Genomic DNA, 21,887 nt, shown 5'->3' with positions numbered 1-21,887 from the left:
GGAAAGAAATAATAAAAATTAGAGCAGAAATTAATGACATCGAAACCAAAAAAACAATCCGAAAGATCAATGAAACAAAGAGTTGGTTCTTTGAGAAAATAAATAAGATTGATAAACCGCTAGCAAGACTCACAAAGAAAGAAAGAGAGAAAACTCTAATAAATCGAATCAGAAATGAAAAGGGGGACATCATAACAGAAACCAGTGAGATTCAAAAGATCATTAGAGACTACTTTGAAGGTCTTTACGCCACAAAAAAGGAGAACCTAAAAGAAATGGATGGATTCCTTGATTCCTACAATCTCCCAACACTGAAGAAAGAAGACCTGGAATACCTGAATAGACCCATCAATGTTAAGGAAATTGAAATGGTAATCAAAAACCTCCCCAAAAACAAAAGCCCAGGCCCAGATGGTTTCACTGGCGAATTCTTCCAAACATTTAAAGAAGACCTATTGCCTGTTTTCCTCAAACTTTTCCAGGAAATTGAAAAAACAGGAACTCTCCCAAACAGTTTCTATGAAGCACATATCTCCCTAATACCAAAAGCAAACAAAGACACCACTAAGAAAGAAAATTACAGACCAATTTCCCTGATGAACACCGATGCGAAGATCCTCAACAAAATACTAGCAAATAGGATCCAACAACTCATCAAAAAGATCATACATCACGACCAAGTGGGATTCATCCCAGGGATGCAAGGATGGTTTAACATTCGGAAATCAATCAACATAATCCAGCATATCAACAAAAGTAAAGACAAAAACCATATGATCATATCAATAGATGCAGAGAAAGCATTTGACAAGATCCAACATCCTTTCATGATGAAAACCCTCGCCAAAATGGGGTTTGGAGGAACTTTCCTCAAGACAGTCGAAGCCATCTATCACAAGCCTACGGCAAGCATTATCCTCAACGGGGAAAAACTAAGGGCCTTTCCTCTGAGATCAGGCACAAGACAAGGATGCCCACTCTCACCACTCCTCTTCAATATAGTACTGGAAGTACTTGCGATAGCTATTAGACAAGAAAAAGAGATTAAGGGCATCCAGATAGGAAGGGAAGAAATCAAACTCTCACTATTTGCAGACGACATGATACTATATCTAGAGAAGCCTAAAACCTCTACTAAGAAACTCTTAGAAACAATAGACTTATACAGTAAAGTTGCAGGCTACAAAATCAATACCCAAAAATCCATGGCCTTCATATATGCAAACAATGAGGCAGAAGAAAGGGACATGAAAAAAGCAATCCCATTCACAATCGTGCCCCAGAAAATCAAGTACCTCGGAATCAGCTTAACCAAGGAAGTAAAAGACCTTTACAAAGAAAACTACAAAACGCTACTCCATGAAATCAAAGAGGACATGAGGAAATGGAAACATATACCCTGCTCGTGGATAGGGAGAATCAATGTTTTCAAAATGGCAATACTCCCTAAAGCATTATACAGATTCAATGCGATCCCTATAAGTATACCCATGACATTCTTCAAAGAAATGGATCAAGCAATCCTAAAATTCATATGGAATAACAAACGTCCAAGGATAGCTAAAACAATTCTTGGGAAAAAGATGATGGGAGGCATCACCCTCCCCAACCTCAATCTTTACTACAAAGCAGTAACAATTAAAACAGCATGGTACTGGAACAAAGGCAGAGCCGTAGACCAATGGAACAGGGTGGAATATCCCTACACACAACCCCAAATGTATGATCATCTAATCTTTGATAAGGGAGCAAGAGATGTGAAGTGGAGCAAGGAAAGCCTCTTTAACAAATGGTGCTGGCACAACTGGACAAACACATGCAAAAAAATGGGTTTAGACCTTGATCTGACACCATGCACAAAAGTCAGATCAAAATGGATTAAAGACCTCAACATTAGACCACAAACCATAAGGTACATTGAAGACAAGGTCGGCGAAACCCTCCACGATATTGAAGATAAAGGTATCTTCAAAGGTGACACGGAACTAAGCAATCTAGTAAAAACAGAGATCAACAAATGGGACTACATTAAACTAAAAAGCTTCTGCACCGCAAGAGATACAGTGACCAGAATCCAAAGACTATCCACAGAATGGGAAAGGATATTTACACAACACCCATCAGATAAGGGGTTGATATCAATGGTATATAAAGCACTGGTTGAACTCTACAAGAAGAAAACATCCAACCCCATCAAAAAATGGGGCGAAGAAATGAACAGAAACTTTACCAAGGAAGAAATACGAATGGCCAAAAGGCACATGAAAAAGTGCTCTGCATCACTAATCATCAGAGAGATGCAGATCAAAACAACCATGAGATACCACCTCACACCACAGAGACTGGCACACATCCAAAAGAACAAAAGCAACCGCTGTTGGAGAGGATGTGGGGAGAAAGGGACCCTTCTACACTGCTGGTGGGAATGCCGGCTAGTTCAGCCCTTTTGGAAAACAGTATGGACGATTCTCAGAAAACTAGAGGTTGAGCTCCCATTTGACCCAGCAATACCACTGCTGGGAATATATCCCAGAGAGGCAAAAAAGTACAATCGAAACAACATCTGCACATGTATGTTCATCGCAGCACTGTTTACAATAGCCAGAATCTGGAAAAAACCCGAATGCCCTAAAACGGATGACTGGTTGAGGAAACTTTGGTACATCTATACAATGGAATACTATGCAGCTGTTAGAAAAAAGGAAGTCAAGAATTTTGTAGTTAAGTGGATGGGCATGAAAAGTTTCATGCTGAGTGAAATGAGTCAGAAAGAGAGAGACAGACATAGAAAGACTGCACTCATCTATGGTATATAGAATATCAGAGTGGGAGACTAATACCCAAGAACCGTAGAAATAAGTACCAGGAGGTTGACCCCATGGCTGGCCTCACGTTCCGGGGAAAGGGCAACTCAGAGAAGCGATCACCAACTACATTGTAGTTGAAGGCCATGTGGGGGAAGGGAGTTGCGGGCTGAATGAGGGCTAGAGACTGAGCACAGCGGCCACTCAACACCTTTATTGCAAACCACAACAGCTAATTAGAGAGAGAGAACAGAAGGGAATACCCTGCCACAGTGGCAGGGCGGGGTGGGGGGAGATGGGATCGGGGAGGGTGGGAGGGATGCTGGGTTTACTGGTGGTGGAGAATGGGCACTGGTGAAGGGATGGGTTCCCGAACTTTGTATGAGGGAAGTATAAGCACAAAAGTGTATAAATCTGTAACTGTACCCTCACGGTGATTCTCTAATTAAAAATAAATAAATTATAAAAAAAAAAGAAAGAGAGAGAACCCTAGTAGATAGAATCAGAAATGAAAGGCAGGATATTGCAAAAGACATCACTGAAATTCAAAGAATTATCAGAGATGACGTTAAGAAATTTTATACCACAAAATGAGAGAATCTAGAAGAAATGGATAGATTCCTGGACTCCTATGACCTATCAAGGCTGAACCAAGATGACTTGAAATATCTGAAAAGACGGGAAATTGAAATGGTAATAAAGTTTTCTCAAAAACAAAATTCAGATACAGATGGATTTACACAAGAAGGTATTTGGTGTGACTAATCAGGGAAATGAAATTCATATCCCAGTACGCTATTAAGACATGACTTCACACCTATTAGAGTGACTATAATCAAGAAGTTATAAAAAGTTTTAATGAGTGTTAAGAACAGAATACTGGTGAACTCTTATTGGGAAAAGCTCTATATGCTAAGATAATTCAAAATGGAAAAGATAAATATTTTTATTATATGTGGGATCTGAAAAAGCCAAACTCAAAACTGAATGTAGAATAATGGCCACAAGGAGGTGGAGGGACTGGAACAGAAGCAAAAGTGAGGAAATTAGAGAGATATTAACCAAGAGGTACAGACTTGCAGGAGAGAGTAAGCTATAGGTTGAATACTAATAAAAACTGACAAATGACAGAAAATATCCTTTTATTCTAGACATAGCAACTTTATATGGCTGAAATTTTGCTCGTAGGTTACGTGTTAAATATTTTAATGCCACAGAAATATTAGTATTCATAAATTAGCAATGACTTTACCATATATTTAGTAGCGTTTAGTACAGAAATTGCCAGTCTTACCCTACATCACTGACACGAAATCTTACGAAGCAATAAGCACTCAGCATATAGATCAGCCAGTCATTTCCGAGCATGACATCTAATCTGAAAGAGAATGTCTACGCCATAAGAAGAGAAAATAGATCCTGGTGAAAATCACCACAACTACCTCCCAAATGCTTATTTATCAATTCACCTTAATACTTTATTTTTTCAGGGAACAAATAAATTTGTGGAAATAAAGATTACCCAGATTAGAAAAGTCATACAGGTAATAATAGGGTCCATCTACCACTGCTGCCTACATTTGTCTATGACTGGAATAAAAGGCAGGTGGAGGAGAGGGATAGTTCATGGTGGCAAAAGGACAAGGTGACTCTTGAGAAGGTTGATCACTTAATGAAGGTGTGGTAGGTAAGGCTAGAGGAGGAATCTGCTTCGACTGCCATAAATGCATAAATTAGTACGAATAATAGAACAGTAAACCGTTCAGCTGAGTACCAGAAAAAAAAATTAACAAAGCCTAGTAAAATCTAAAATACTTATTTCTATTTCAAATAAATATCATATATGATACCGGATTTCTAAACATACCTTTGAAGAGAAAATGTTAGTGATACTACATAAGTAAATGACTTACTGTTATATACTTTTCTGTAAATAATCTCTTATTCTTATATAACGACTCTGACTAAAAAGCTGTTAGATTGCAAATGTTTTCATTTTTAGATGATTGTCAGATTTCTTAGAAATCAAACAAAACAACTATCTTGATTCATGTGTCTATCTCTTCTTCACTTTTTAAAAATAAATATATGTAATTTCAGTTTTCTTTGATCATTACTGAAATTTTAACTGTCAGACCTCATTGCAGAGCAAAGGCACTCAGGTATAAAGAAGTTCTTAAGAAGGGGTATAATTCTTTCCACTTCATTTTAAAGATGACTAAGAAACATCTGCAGTTAGATTATGAAAGATACAGAAGTTATCTCTTTCATTTTGGGGTAATTTTAGGGGGAAGGCTGAGCAGGTAAGCAGTAAACAATGGAGGGAGAAGGCAGTGATTCATTGTCCGTGCCACCTAAGAAGCATGTGTCCATCATTTATACCTTTTTATAATCCTTCATCTTTGGTTCAGGTTTGTTTGTTTTCTGGCTTCACAAAGACATTTTTGAGTAGGACTTTCTGGTACATTTTTCATTTTACAATTAGGAGCAACTGCCTGATAATACACTTTATTCTTGCATTTACATCATCTATAAAACAAGATTAACCAAGGTGGAAAAAATAGCCAGCATAATATAGGTAGCTTTAAGTATTAAGCTAATATTAAAACCACTTCAAAATGTTTCATGTTAAGCCCTTAATATAATTTTCCAAAACTTCAGGGTGGCATAACTGATAGGTTAGTGAAATGGAACTCTGGAGACATGAGAAAAATTTTAAATTACATTATTTTCAAATTCCTATTGCCATGAAGTTCTATGAACTTATAAAAGTAAAAAAGTTGGAGACTATTAGACAATAGTATTCAACAACAAAATTTCCCAAATGGCAATGGATAATAAATAAAAGATTTTAAAGAACAATGTATTAATAAAATATTATTCTCTATACTTCTTAGAAATGAGAAAACCAGAATGGGAACGGGATAATTTTCAAATATTGCGAAATTTTATTTTTCATTGCTCTCCTAACTCTTTTGAATTAAAGAGAAATCCTAATGAACTCATTTGAGGAAAAATAACGGTAATAAATTATTTTCTTCAATTCTTCATATAGATTTACATACTTATTTACGTACATCATTTCCCCTGTAAAGAGAAAGAAAACTAAAATGAAAATAGTAACTAACCATAGGTTTTTTAAAAAGTAACAATATTTTAGAGTATAACAATATATTCTCACAGAAAAAAAATTGGATGAACACAGACACATTCATATGTTTTTATGGCAAAACTCTCAAAGGTGCCTGAGGTTACAGAGATGATGAGGCACTTAGTTTCTTTCATGATATAATTCTTCTTATTCAGTACCAGTTCTAGACAAAGGAGAAAAAAATTCCATAAATAATCACCCACAAAAGCATACCAACAGAAACTTCAAAGGTTTCCAAAAAAGCCTTTTCTCTCTCAAAGGTGCTACAAATTAGAGCCCCATGGATTCTGGGAAGTCAGAGTCCAAGAGAGCGAGTCAATGATAAGAATTTGTTGGGATTAAGAAAAATGATTTCATTTTAATTCTCTTATATTTTCCTTTTCAATGGTCTAGGGAGTCAACCTCATATAATATTTCAAATTAATAATGAGTCTTTATGCTTCATTGGGTTTTTACTATATGCATCAGCCACTAATATAATCAGATGCCATGTTTATAAAAAGTTCATCATTTTGAGGACTTTTGTGTTTCTTAGAGTTTTCCAACACTCTTGAAAAATCAGTTTTCCTGGGCTGAGAGAGTGTTAAGAGGCTGAATGCATCGGGAGGCCCACGGCCAGTCCCTAGCAGCACAGTGTACCGAGCCACTCCCACACGGACAGAGCCAGGAGTAGCGCCTGATCACGGTTTCATCTGGCCACCAAAAGTGAGATCAATTTTTAGAGCAAATAATATCAAAAATAAAGTTAAAATATTCCACATAGAGTTGCGTATGTTTTAAAATGTAATAAGTAAATAACCACCAAATAAAAATACAGAATACTACTCCCCAAATTATTTTTCTATTTAATGTAAGCTGTATTTATTACCTTACTATGCAATATATTTCATGTTTGTTAGTTAAAACTGGCTGTTAAGGAAATTAACAACCTAAAAGCTTAATCTTTATTTAACCACAATTTAAAACTTCTACATCTGCATCCAGTTCTATAATGAGTTACCTTTCTGCATGTTTTTTTTCCCTCACACCAACAAAATCCCTTTTATAGTTCATGTACTACAGAATGACTGGCAACAAAATCTATCATCTTTAAATTTATCCTAATTTAAAATGATTTTGAAACAGAAATAAAATTCTGAATCATTCGTATTCTAAAGATGCTACTGAAATGTTTTATTTCAATTATTTCTAAGAAATCAGAATATTTTTATTAATTAATAAAAGTAGCCTTCATTTGTATTATTGCTCCTTTACTATGTCTTTTTCTCTCTGGCTTGTTTCAATATCTTCTCACTTTGCCACAAGAATAATGGATAATTCATATGGTTTTTCTCATATTTTTAACTATCTGCTTATTTTAAAAATTCTAAATAGAATTTTTATATTGTGCTTGCAAATTTTAGATCATTTGCTCATTTAGAACAATATGTGTTAAGATACATTCCATTATTTTCTCCCTTGAAATATCAATGACATATATTTTACAGAAGCAAAATTTTCTTCTATTTCTTTCTCTTTTCTTTAGAATATATGGCTTTCTTTCATTTCCACACAATAACATTATGGGAAATTTTCATGTTGTTATATTTTTCTATACTATAATTTTGTCCGAATTTTGTTCCAAGGTCACCTTCAGGGGTTTTATCTATTTATTAACATCATATTTTCTTTTAAATCCTTAATGTTACTAAAACTTTCTTCTACTTTAGCATTTTTATCTTCAAAAACCAATACTTGGCCATATTAGTATATGTTTTCATTTACCACCATTTTTTTTGTATGGTGTACACAAATTCCTATTTTTATAACATACAGAAATTTTAATTATTTACTAGTGAGTTAAGGACTGGAGTGATAGCGCAGTGGGTAGGGCGTTCGCCTTGCACACAGCAGACCCGGGTTCGATTTCTCCGCCCCTCTCGGAGAGCCCGGCAAGCTACCGAGAGTACCGTGCCCACAAGAGCCTGGCAAGCTACCCGTGGCGAATTCGATATGCCAAAAACAGTAACAAGTATCACAACTGGAGACGTTTCCTGGTGCCCACTCAAGCAAATCTATGAGCAACGGGATGACAGTGACAGTGACAGTCAGTTAAGAAATTATTAAAATTCTGAACGACTGTATTACTCTGCAGAGTATTAATTTTGTTCTAGTAGATCAATTTGATGGTCACCATGAAATTCTAGGTTTAATTTTATACTTTGTTGGTGTGGTTTGTGGAAAGTCCTAACTGTTTCTTCTAATTTTGCAAGATCCAAACTCCAAGTCTGACTTCCCCTAGGAATTGTGTAAAATCCAAACTTTGGTTTGGATTTTATAAGATAGATAGTGCACACTGAATGTTTATTACATGTCCAAGACTTTAGTGTCTCCCATTAATGTTTGGTCTCTAAAATCCCCAGTTTCCCCTTCATTCTATAGAATCCCATGTCTCTGATCTCGTGCATAGAGACCACCTGTCAAATAAAGGCTCCTATTAAACTCCCTTACAAGCTGGCCACTGCTCATTACTCGGTGTCCCTTCCTAAACATCCTACTGACAACCACGAAGTCAGTGCTTCACTGTTTTAGCTCATCAAGATCTGTCATGATCCCAATATCTCCAGACTCACATGGAGTGGGGAATGGATGACTTCCTCCCAGCTCCCTGCACTTTCAGGAGCCTGGAAGTCTGGCCCATAACTAAACCACTTCTGGAGCCATTCAAGCACATTAATGGTCATGATCCACAGAGACTCACAAATAAACTTCCAAAGAGAAAGGAGCAACAGGTCACAGGGACGACTCTGGACCCCAAAGGTCACCATCCAATTAAAAATTTAATTCCAGTTGTATCACTTAAAATACAACTACTTAAAATTTTAGAATTCCTGGAGTTCATTGGCCACATTCATGGCCACGCAACCTCTCATACTCCATACAAGAGCTTAAAGGTTCCAGGGTGATACAACAATCTTCACACACTTTCCTCTAAGGAAAGTTCTTTTGGATTATCTTTAGAAGATTATTCACAAAAAGTAATAACAGAGTAATTAATATTTTCTGCTTTGGAGGTAGGCTTGGGGGATCTGGGTGGAATAACTCAAAATATTGTGGTGGGAAGGAGTAATAGTGGGTGGGATTGGTGTTGGAATATAGAATGAAATCAATTATTGTGAAGAACTTTATGAAAATGAAATGAAATTAAGAATTGTCATGCTTTTAATGTGGGGGTGTGGGGGAGTGGGATGGGTGTTCTCAGTTTCACACCTCATTGAGCTCAGGATTTACTCATGGCTATGCTCAGGGAATACTTTAGAGGGACCCTATAAAATGCCTGGGATCAAATCAAGGTGGGACTGCCAGACAAACTCCCTAACCCTTGGGCTGTCTCTCCAGCCCTGCCACGTTCATCTTGACTTCCATGTCTAAGGTGATTGATTTAGAATTTTTCCCAGGCAAAGAACTATGAGTAAAGGTAGATATCAACTTATTTTTTTCTATTACTTGACTATGATTTATGCTGTTTTGTAATACCTGATAGTTACTGACTGATTTATATAATTTTGTTGTGAAACTGTTTATAGGGAAGAAGCTAACCAGGTATTAGGAGGTCAGAAACAGAGCAAAAGACCTCTGATGACATGGCCAGAATCAGAAGTCTTCGTATTAAACTTTAGTCATGTTTTTTCTCTAAACCATACTTGCATTTCCTTGTTATTTTTATTGCTGTATTAGTCTATAAAACAGTTTACCATTTATTTACTTTTAAATGTATCTGAAATTTTAGTTCTGATAAGGTTCAGAAATCACCAAATCAATGAAAATTAAGTTACTGCTTTCTCTCTCATTCTACATTTACCTCAAGAATAAAGAACATGTTAATTTTTCCCTGTTTCCATTTGCCTCAGTGTTGCTTGAATTCCACCAATCTAAAAAAAATATAATTCAAAGATACTGATTTATATTCTATGTCTTTAAAAGTTTAAGTAATATGTAGATATGTATTACAAGATATTAAAATATGCATCTCTTGGTTTAATGTCTATGTTTTGTAAAAATCAAAACTAAAATGTAACCAAAAAAATAAATTTCAGTTTAGTTGTAAAGAAAGTTACTAGTTTTCTATTGTGGAGAAGCATTTGAATATTAACTCCAAACATAGTTTACTGAATTAAAAATACACACACATTTATTCAGTTCTTTACTTTTAGAGAAGTTTCTCCTCTGTCAAAATTGCTGCACAACTTAATTTTGGTTTGGTTTTTGTTTCAGATCTCATTCAGTTGTGCTCAGGGCTTACTCCTGGTTCAGTGCTCAAGCATTATTCCCAGAGAAGCTCAAACTATATGTGGTTCTAGAAATAGAGCCCATGTAAAAAAGCAAGTGCCTTACCACTGTATTATCTCAGTGGCCCTTTAATTCCTCACTCTGCCCATACAAATCAGGTTAAGAATTAGCTGAGAAATTAAATTGACAACAAAATTAACAGCAGTAATGACTGTTGTTACTTTTAAATTTCCAGGTTTGTTTCCACCTAAAGCTTTTGTTTATTAAATATATTTGTAATAAAGAACACTTGTTATCTTGATGGCCTACCATCTACTATATCTCATGAATATACCTAAATAGTCAACCTTAGAATGCATCTAATTCATTACTCTATGGGCTTTGCTAGCACAAAATATAATCATTTTAATCATAAACAAATATGTACCATTTTTCTGGTATTAGAGAGGTATAACATTATTGATATGATAAAGCAGAGAATATTTCGTAACTTTCAACTCAGTAGTCATGAAATTTCTAGATATGAATACAAAACTATATCATTCCCTGGTTACCAAATCTATTGTAAAACTTTTAAATATACTTCTTATTTTAGAGTAGAACAAGATTTACATAAGTTTACAAACATAGTTAAGAGTTTCTATAAACCCTGTCCCATGTTGCCTGTATACATCATGCACTAGCATGCTGTATTCATCTCAAATAATGAATCAATATATTCTAGTATTAAATATATGTTATTATTTAACAAAATAATATATTGTTTTAATTTCATTGAAGATTTAACAGTCTTCTTCTTTTTTTCCCTCCAGGATCCCATTCAGGACACCACCTGACATAAAGTCATCATGTGTTCTTAGTTTCCATTGGACTGGGACATCTTCCCTGATTGTCCCTGCATTTGATGATGTAAAAAATTTTGAATTTTGAATACATGATGAATACCTGTCTGGTAATATTTTACAAAATGTTCATGTGTCTTAGCTTATCTAACGTCCTCTCATAGCTAGGATGAAGTTACAGGTTTTGAAGGGAAATACTAATGGATATTTCCATTTGCACACCACACAAGGTATGAGAACAAGATATTAAACACTGACATTATCCTTTATAAGTTTCCTGAAGTCGTACATGCCAGGTCTCTCTCTTGTACAGTCTTGCCCCCCAGATCACACCCACCCCCTATTTCCACTTTACTTTTGGATGCAAGTCAGTAAATGGAGACAGAAAACAGAAGTATCAACTTTTACTTTTGTAAATTATTTACTATATATAACATTTGGTGTTATGTCCAGTTTATGAACTCAATCATTCACACAATTAGGAATACGAATATTTATTTTACATTTGGAATTATGATGCAATACATTATTTTCTAAGCTGTTCCAAATTTGACTCTTGATAACTTTTTTAGACTGATTCAGTAATGATCAATTCCATTATTTGCTGTTTTACTACTAACAAAACCTTACGGCACCCATTTCCCTCTATATCCCACATCTGGGCCTCCTGACAGAAAAAAGTCTGAATGCTTCCTCCTTCAGCACTGGTGAGAGGTTCAAACTGTAGGATTCTCTCCTCACACAAGAGCTTTCACTTAGTCCCCCAATATAACAACCACAAATTAAAAACCCCAAGTCAGTTTCCTGTCCTTACTACAGTACATTTCAGAGCTGAATGTTTTGTGTGTGTGTGTGTGTGTGTGTGTGTGTGGTGTGTCTGTGTTGTCTCTCCAGAGAACTCAATTATGTAAATGATTAAGTTTCACATCCTCTTAGTTTTCCTACCCTCTTGGTGCCCTTATGGTACCTTCAATCTCAGAATGTGATTTTATAAATGTGGTTTTATACATGCCCAAAGCATGGGTTTCTATTGCTTTCTTTTAATTTCTTCTTTCCTTCCTCTTGTGCTTTCTTCCTTCCTTCCATCTGTCCCCCTTCCATCATTCACTCAATTTTTTAATTTTTCTTCTTGAACAATCCCTTGCATAACAAAAGGCTCAAAATGCTGTAAATTCATCTGGTATTTTTCTTTCCCACTTTATACTCTTTCACATCTCTAAAGAGTTATACTTCTTTTAATAAAGAATGTATTACAGACTACTATCTGAGCATTTTGGAGTGTCATTATTTTTGAAGTGTCATTATTTCTAGACCAGCTGAGGAAACAGATAATAAAATACAAATATAAAAACATATAAGCAAAGCAATAGGGAAATATTTATATATATGTCTATATATTGTGTATATTATATAAAAGAAATATTAATGTATTTCATATCTTTTCACTCTAATTTTCTGAAACAATCCAAATGCCCAATGAAAGATGAACAGATGAAGTAGTCCTGAAGTCTTCACACACACACAAAATACCATTCAGTTGAAAAAATGATGACATTGTTCACAGGAACTGATTAAAGGGTTAGCTCTAGTTAAGTAGAGTAAGTCTGATGAAGAAGGACAAATACCGAGTGATGATCTCACTCATGTATGGAACAGAGATTGAAAAAATAGAGACAGTATCTGACAATGACAAACTCTGTACTTAGATTATAAAATCACTTATGAAAGAGTAGGAGGGAATGCAGATCAAACTAAAGGTAGGGACAATGATCGGAGATATATGGACACTTTGGTTGTAACAGGGTGCAACAAATTTATTGTACAGCAAATATCTAGTGGTAATTTTTGCCACTCAGTATCTTAGGGTTAGTGTATTATGAGTCTTCGGCACTCTAATGCAGGTATCAGATATTTGCCCAGCCCTTTTGATAACTAGGAAATGAATATAACCTTGCTCTATAAATCATGTGTACCCATTTTGAATCATGAAAATAAAATCTGGTGGTATAAAGAGCCAAATATAGTGCAAACTTTACCCTGTGATGGAAATTGTTTCAAAGAGTTATACCAATACGGAAGACTAACAGTGGTCAGCATACTGAAATCTATGGTGAGAAAAATGGGATCTCCTACAAAACCTCATCTCTTCAAATAATGCTCTATCTACCATCTTGAGCAGATTTAGAAGAAAGAGGAAAACCATTTCTAAAGCTAAACTTCTTCTTACATATAAGAAATAGGTTCTATCCAATTAGTCATAGCAGCAGCAGCAGCAGCAGCAGCAGCAGTAGTAGTAGTGGTAGTAGTAGTAGTAGTAGTAGTAGTAGTAGTAGTAGTAGTAGTAGTAGTAGTAGTGGTAGTGGTAGTAGTAGTAGTAGCATTCATTAGTATTTTCAAATTGCTTCAATAAAATCAGTGGGAAAAAAGAGTAAAATCATTCAGAAAGATATTGTAGCATGTGAGTTTCCAAGAGAAAACAGCATGGTGGTGCATGGGGGACTTGAGTGTTCCGTGTCCCAGATTCTTCCCCTGGCCGGTCCATGGCAATGACAAATGAAGGACCAGGGTAACGGAGAAAAAGTGCCCCAGGCTGGTTGGTAGATTATTTCTCTCCTCCCCAATGCAGTCCAATCCCTCCTTACTGCACAGTTATAGTAGTAGTTTTGGTCACAGTCCCAGACATCATAATTCCATCATCCTAGTCTCCTCATAGACCTCAAAGTTTTCTACCTTCTATCTAGTTCTTCTCATCATCGTCCCCACTCTCTCCATATAGCATAGTTATATAGAAATTATGAAGGGTGGGCACACATAGGTGGGGCTGAACACTGTCATAACAACAGACAGAGGTAAAGCCACTCCTCCAGGGGAAAATTAACTCAGGAACAAAATCTCATCTGAGGGTTCAGCACTCCAGATTCCTAGGAAATCTGCTCAAGAGCAGGATTCACTATGATTGTTTAAATAGATTACTAGCCAAGGAAAGGAGAAAGCCATAAACCCTGGATGGAATCCCACCCTTGAGTATTGCTTTCTCCTTTCCTCAACTAGTAATCTATTTAAACAATCAGAGTGAATTTACTTCTTATAATATTTCTAGTCATTTTGTATGAATACAGTAAGAGATATATTAACCTTAAAGGTTGGCTCTTCCTGGGGATATTTCGCCATATATTCCATACCACAGTCCTCAGGCCAGGTTAGTCTTTCCTAACCCCAGCAGGGTCCTTGTTCAGCTACTTCTTCTTGGGTCATGACAGAGTTTGTTCCATTGACCATGCTCTTAACTTATTATATTACTGTTATGGCACTTAGCTTGTCCCTTTCCAACGACAGGGTAGCTTAGAGCTTGCCCTGGGTCCATCCACTCCCTTCGGTGGGACCCTCCTTTTGGGGGTGTTAGGAAGTAAGGACAACCAAGATTTAAGTCAGGTAAATATGATGGATGTCCAGGAGTAAATATTGTTTGAAATCAATTAACTCCCATGTTACAAAGCATAACATCAACTGTCTTCCTGTGTCTATACAAAAAAAAAAGGACATTGCTAAATAAGCCGTGCAAATAATGTAAAGGGAAGAGAAAAGCAATATAGGATTATTAGTGTGTGATGGAATTGGGTATGCCTCAGAGGCACTGGTTTGGGAGTCACTCAATAAAACTCAGCTTCCTGCAGGAGGAGAAAGGACAATCCAAAGTTATCCAACAGTATCCTATGGAATAAAGAAGCACATGGGGTGTTGCACTTGAAAGAGAAAATAAGTTAGAGAGTGGTAACCTGATTTACTCCTCAAGCTAAAAATTCATGTAGGGTTTGTTGGAAGAAAAGTATATATAAAGTCATGTAGTTCAAAAGTGTTACAAAAATAGACTACACTTATTCCCGGCTTCTTATGTAACAGTCTAGAAAAAATGACAAGTCCTTAATGGGAACATCATACTTTTAATTGGGAAAACACAGCACAATATAGGTAGTTTGAAAACTGAATAAGAGAGGTGTGTTGATATATTTATAGATCTTAAATGACTTCCAAATAATAAAATTAAAAAGATGAAAATTAAGATAAAGAGGTCACAGGATTTAAGACTTTTACAAATACCATGCAGAGATTATGGCTTTGGGAAAGGATATTAGAGCCAAAAGAGCCACTCCTAACCATGCTCCTTAACATAGAAATAAGATTAAAGCACAGACACTACACCATAAAGGAAAAGAAAATAACATGTTGACTTCAGGAAATTCCTTAATATTGAGGATTATATGAAGAAAAATGAGATGATTCCCTTTGAATAGGGAAAATTAACAATAACCACATGTTCCACTGAAACAGACTGTTAGCATGACTTTTAAACTTCTTATGTTTACTGTCTACTGTTTACTGTGTTTATTGCTTAAAACCAAAACACCTGTGTTACCTCAGAAAACTCTGGATGATTTTTTTCTATCTTTTTTATTTATTTTCTGCATTTTGGGGTCACTCCTGGCTTTGCACACAGGCATTACCCCTGGTGGTGCTCGGGGAACCATATGGGATGCTGGGGACCGAACCTGGGTCAGCCATGTGCAAGGCAAACACCCTACCTGCTGTGCTATTGCTCCAGCCCCTAGATGATTTTTAATAGGAGACTGTGTTTTTCTTTGCTTCATCAGGCACAAACAACAAAATACGTTGCAAATAATAATGATACATTTATTTGACAACTCAACAACTCCATTAATTTAATCCAGTTTCATAGAGGTAATAAATTTTTTTCTTAAGTATTTTAATTTTTAGACACATATAAAACATCAGGCAACTTTATCGCTGTTCAATTGAAATTCAGATATACCACTCTCAAGTTTAGATTTTATACTAAACCAGTAAGAAGTGATTTAAAATTCAAATATTACATGTGTATTAAATATGTTCTCAATATGTCTTGAACCTCAGAAATTTCTCCTCATATTAGATAAACTTATGTGCTTTAAAGCAAGATAATGGCCTATATCATGCAGCAGATGAGAGAAATGCACAGTATTTGTCATTTTTAGACAAAGAAAACAATAATTTGGAGGAGTATATAACAAGATGTGCCAACAAGATGCCTGCAAGGTTGTGCTACACTGAATAGTGAAATTCAGTTTGTGTGGTCTGTCAGAGATGCCAGAGTACATATGTTCACCTGATAGTATATGACTAGACCACTGATAAATTCCTCCTGGGAAAAGGATAATAGATAACCAGGAGCTCGAGGGTTAAGAAAAGTTGAACAGAGAGTAAAAGTCTAAGACGAACCTGAAACATGATAAGAAGTAAGAATACTATCAATAGAGACCCAGTCCTCAATTGTTACACAGTTATGCCCTTAGAAGCTATGGGATGGGCTTAAAGAATCAAGATGAAGAAATTTTGTCATACAATGCCATTTAAATGCAAAGCACATTAAATTATTTATGCATTCATAAGTATCATTCAAAAATGCAAAAGTTAAAATTCAATAACAAGGAATCAGAGAGACAAACATCTACATCTTAGTAGCTAAGAACTGCACTCAAGGGCTGGAGCTATAGCACAGCAGGTAGGGCATTTGCCTTGCACGTGGTCAATCCGGGTTTGATTCCCAGCATCCCATATGGTCCCCTGAGCACCACCAGGAGTAATTCCTGAGTCCAGAGCCAGGAATAATCCTTGTGCATTGCCAGGTGTGACCCAAAAAGCAAAAAACAAACAAACAAACAAAAAAAACAGAGAGACCTGCATTCAAGAAAATATAAAATAAACTTGATTAAAACATATGTTAACAATAAAATCATCCGAGGAAGAGTACAAACCCCATACATGCTATTGTAGCTTATGGAAAGTTTGGCCAAAAATGAAAATCTTCAGAAAAATAATAAAAAAAGGTTAAGCATCATTGCACTTTTATATTGTCTAATAAACTTGTTACCTATTTTTAATGTTGCCCATAAATATTTCATTTCACTTTTCTTGCCAGAGGTTGCTCATCACTGCACTATGCCTATACCAAACCCCGAAGGAAGTAAGAAAACCGATGTCAATAGCAAAAATAACTAATTGTGTAAGTAGGTGTGTTACCCATTCATCTGGGGATAAATTGCAAAGTTTTATTCATTTCCTCACATAAGTTTGGAACTCATACCCACAATGTATAAATTTATATCTATGCATTTAATTTAAACATGTATAGGTTGACATTAATAAAATATTTTTCTGAATGTTTCCAAATAAACCCCCTTTTTTGCTATAGGATGAAAATTAGTGGAAATCTATTTATCTCATAAACAAGCCAATATCTCTACTTACTTTCATTAAAAAATAAAAGGTTACAATATTCTGAAAAAGCTTTGACTATCTTTTTACCTGCATGATTTCTTTGTCTCTTTCCAAGGTTTTCAGCATTTTCTGCCTCAGTAAATTGTGGTGCTTCTCATGTAACACCCTTATAGTCGGTTCATAAGAAGCATAATGCAATTTTAACCTATGAAAAAAATAAAAGGCTAATCACATTGTAAAGGGTAATTGAATTAAATCAGTGATTTCCATCTAACATCTATACCATTTATTTTTTTAAATTGGGTAAAAGTGAATACTTATATGAAAGTCAGTACCACAGAAGCCAGTGGTATCGGTAATTCCTTGAATGGAAGTTCCTTGAAAATGAGTGGGAATAGAGAAGTCGCATTTCTCTTTTGTGAACTAATTCTCTGTTTTCGACTTGCACTTTTAAGTACACACTTGGAAGATTTTAAGTATATACTTGGAAAGCATATACAACATTTAAGTATAAACTTAGGAGTTCCAAGTTTATAAACTTGGAAGATTATAGTTATTCAGCAAGGGAAAATATCAGTCTCTTTAGTCAATTTCACATGGCATAATGGTATATATATATATATATACATATATATACTGATAATTATGGATATATGTATCAGTAATTCATCTAAAATATATTTACTTAATATTATATGATAGTTGAAAGGTTTCTAGTTTGAAATGTATATATATGTGTATATATATATATAGGTTTCTATGAGAATTCTTAAAGAAGTTATATAAGGTAACTTGGGCTATATACATTTTCTTTAGGAAAAAATTTGTAGATGTTGAAATGTTGGGTTCTAGTTTACACATTCATCCATACTTGCTTACTTTTCAATACTTAGTGATGATTTGTTCTCCCTAAGTTTTGTCACTTTTATTCCTAATTGTCTCAGTTTTATTGTACTTACAAAAGAGTAACATGATTTTATTGTTTTTCTTTCTTCTGATTTTCCCTTTGCTAGTTTTTTTGGATTCTGAAATTGTTTTTAATAATTATATTTGTATTCATTTTTTCTATTTTGAGGTCCTAAGATACAAAATTAAACCATCATTTTTTTCTTATTTTCTAAGAAAATAGAAAGGCTACCATTTTCACTTTGGAAACTGATTTGACTGCATCACACCACTTAATATGTTGCACTTTGTTACCTGAAAATCATTTTCTCATTCCTTCTTTGGCGCATTGCTTAAAGTTTAATACATTTGGAAGATTTTCGCAAGAGCTCTTTAATTAATTTTTAATTTGGTTGCTGTCAAAATATATATTTTACACAACATTACCTCTTTGAAATGTATACTGACTTTTTATGATTTTGAATACAATCTACTTTGTGAACTTGACAGATCAAAACATATTCAAATATCAACTATCCCCCATTAATTTTGGTGTCTTGATCAATATAGATTGGGATAAGTTTTGCATATTCTTCTAATAATTGATAACATCATTAAAATATTCTATTATAAATTTTCCCATAGCTTATTTTTTTTATTTCATTTGGATTTGCTTCCTATATCTTGAAGCTCTTGGATTAGAGTCACGATGTTTATTTTCTGTGGGTCCTGGAGCCATTCCCAGTGGAACTCAACCCACCAGTGCAGCCTGAAGTTTCACTGCTCGCAGTGCTGAGGGCCATCAGAATGACCCCTGAGTGATTGGGACCACCATGGCCATACTCCACAGATATTGTTGTGCCAGGGATTAAACTCGGGATATCACACAAGAAAGGTACCCTTGGAACTGTCTCCCAAGTACTGAACCATGCATATTTATTATCTTCTTCAGTCACTTCATCTTCTTGATGGAGTGACAAAACGGCCTCCTTTATCCTATTATAATTTACTTGAGCATGTTAGCTCTGTGGCTCTTGGTCTTAGAACCTATGGGCTTACAGATGTGCCCATTAATTGAAGTCTACTTTGTGAACTTAAGTGATGTCAGCACTTTAACTATGCTCAAAATGATGCAGAGGCCCCTTTCATCAAAAGAAAAATATGCTCCCCATCGACTTGCTCCTATGTCCTCCTTGACAGTGACTGTTAGGGTAATCATCAGATAAGAGAAAGAGACCGTATATCAAAACTTGTCCAAAAATTAAATAGTATGTACCAACACGAACGTAAATGCTTGAATAAAGTTGATAGCCAAGACTCAACAAAAAGAAATGCTTGCACTGCCCTGGAAGACAGTACGGGAAGGACTTCATAACTCCATACAATTCACATGAAGATAGCCCCAGTTCTTTTATAAAATTATGCATAATCATATACTGACGTTACTACATATGAAGTAAAAATACCTTAAGCAATTGGTTCCTGGAGAAATTCAGCTTCAAAGTGAGCTTATTTCATTCTTAAAATCAATCAGTGATTGACACCAGAGTGGTACTAAGTGAATATTTAGATGCTTGGATATTTAGCAGTAAAAATAAAGTATCATAACACAAACGGTCACCACAACCACTCTGACATATGAGAAACTGATAATGCACTAAGGCTCAAGTTTTCTTTTTAGACTTTGGCATTTTTATTTGTGAATTTTTTATTGCAAATATATTCAGTTCAAGAATTTTAATTTGGCTCTTGTTAATTTCCATTTACTATAAATTACCCAGCCTGTTCATTTATTTCATTCATCATTTTATTTAAATGATCTAAAAAATAATAATAGCTGTTTTAAAGTACTCATCTACTAATCCTATTATTTCTGTCATTTCTTTTATATCTTTTACTACTTCTTCTAGCTACAGGACACATGGTTTTATTTTTAATATGTGATACATAGTTTTAATTTATATATTCTATATTTATGAACCACAGCAGAGCCTGGCAAGCTACCTGTGGTGTATTCGATATGCCAAAAACAGTAACAATAACGGGTATCATTCCCCTGACCCTGAAAGAGCCTCCAATACAGCAGTGGTGAAAAAGATGAGTAAGGAGAGGCTGCTAAAATCTCAGGGCTGAGACAAATGGAGACGTTACTGGAGCCCTCTTGAGTAAATCAATGAACAACGGGATGACAGTGATATAGTGATAAAGTGTGATATTTATGAATAATTCATTAGTGTATTTTTGTTGTATGTCAAACATACATTTGAATTATGGTACCTTTCCTTAAAGAGCTTTGTATTAGTAGTTGGTTTCTGTCCTGGCAGAAAAGTTAGTTACTGGAAAGTCAGATTGACTGTTTCAAAAATCTATAAGCTCATAAGCATTTTTAGAGCAATTCTAAGGTAAATCTTTACCTAGGATTAGAACATCACTGCCACTATGGCATGGATTACCAAGGGGATAAACTGACGGCTGAGAGTATTCTTTAAGGCTCTTTAGAAAACAGGTATTACTAGCTCACCTAGGGAATTAAATATTGATATAATAATATTCTTCTTTTCTTTTTTTGCTTTGCTTCTTGGGTCACGGCCAGTGATGCACAGAGGTTACTCCTGGCTCATGCACTCATTAATTACTCCTGGCAGTGCTTGGGGGACCATATGGGATGCTGGGAATCGAACCTGGGTTGGCCACGTGCAAAGCAAATGCCCTGGCCACTGTGCTATCGCTCCAGCCCCATTGATACTATTCTTAAGTATTGAAAACAGAAAGGTTATCTGAAAATATACCAAGAATAGTTTCATTACTATATAATTTGATTTTTTTTAAACCAGGACTCCTTATGATTCCAGATATATTATGAATGTTTTAAGTTTTCTGTAAACCAAATAATTATCCTTTTCACAATGATAATAAATTCAACATTAGGATATTTTACTTTACACTGGAATTTTCAAATATTTTCTTTTTTATAATGCTAAGCATAATATATTTAAATATAAGTATAATATAGTTTTAAACATAGACTAGAGGATAAATTATTCAAAAGCACAAAAATATACTTATGCTAGAAATAAAACAGCTAAACAGCCACAGTGAGCAACAAAGTTTTAGCTGCCATAACTGTATACAAGTTTATCTTAGGATGTCATCACCCACATACTGAAGTATTAAAGCATACTCGTATTCTCATAGAGTGGTAGGGAAGTAAAACCTGAGATCTCTGGAAGAATGTGCTATAATTCAAATTCACTTTTTTGAGTTGTGTGTGTATGTGCCCAAATAGACACATATACAAACTACAAAAATCTTTTGAGATTTTTTCCTCTGAGGCAAATATAGATTTATGAATTCACAGTAATTGTCTTTGAACAAAAATTTTTAAAATAACATAGTTCAAGTAGTTCAATGTAAGTTCAAAAGAGTCACAGAACTTTACATTGTCTGGAATTTTGACAAATTCACAATTTTTTTAAATTTAATTTTAAAATACAAATTACAAAATCAGTTAAAAAGACATCTTCATAAAGGGAAGAAAGGAAATTGATATGAAATCAAATATTTGCAATATACTATATATATCAATATTAAGACATATGCAAAGTATCATTTTTTATGTTCCTGATACTATATCAGGTATTTATATACATCAATAAATAACAT

The 21,887-nt window shown here is 34.9% G+C and overlaps 1 protein-coding gene across 1 annotated transcript in view; it reads right to left on the bottom strand.

Annotated features, from left to right (window-relative positions):
* Positions 1-21,887, bottom strand: part of SPAG16 (sperm associated antigen 16) — a 984,605-nt gene that overhangs the window by 920,598 nt on the left and 42,120 nt on the right. Inside the window, 3 exon segments of the mRNA XM_055121268.1 lie at positions 5,187-5,295; positions 9,797-9,866; positions 17,427-17,544. Of these exon segments, the coding sequence (XP_054977243.1) occupies positions 5,187-5,295; positions 9,797-9,866; positions 17,427-17,544 (297 nt within the window).

Source organism: Sorex araneus, chromosome X (genome assembly GCF_027595985.1).
Source record: "Sorex araneus isolate mSorAra2 chromosome X, mSorAra2.pri, whole genome shotgun sequence".
NCBI classification, from domain to species: Eukaryota; Metazoa; Chordata; class Mammalia; order Eulipotyphla; family Soricidae; genus Sorex; species Sorex araneus.
The sequence above is the reverse complement of the archived record's forward strand: the minus strand, read 5'-3'. Positions and strand labels throughout refer to the sequence as shown.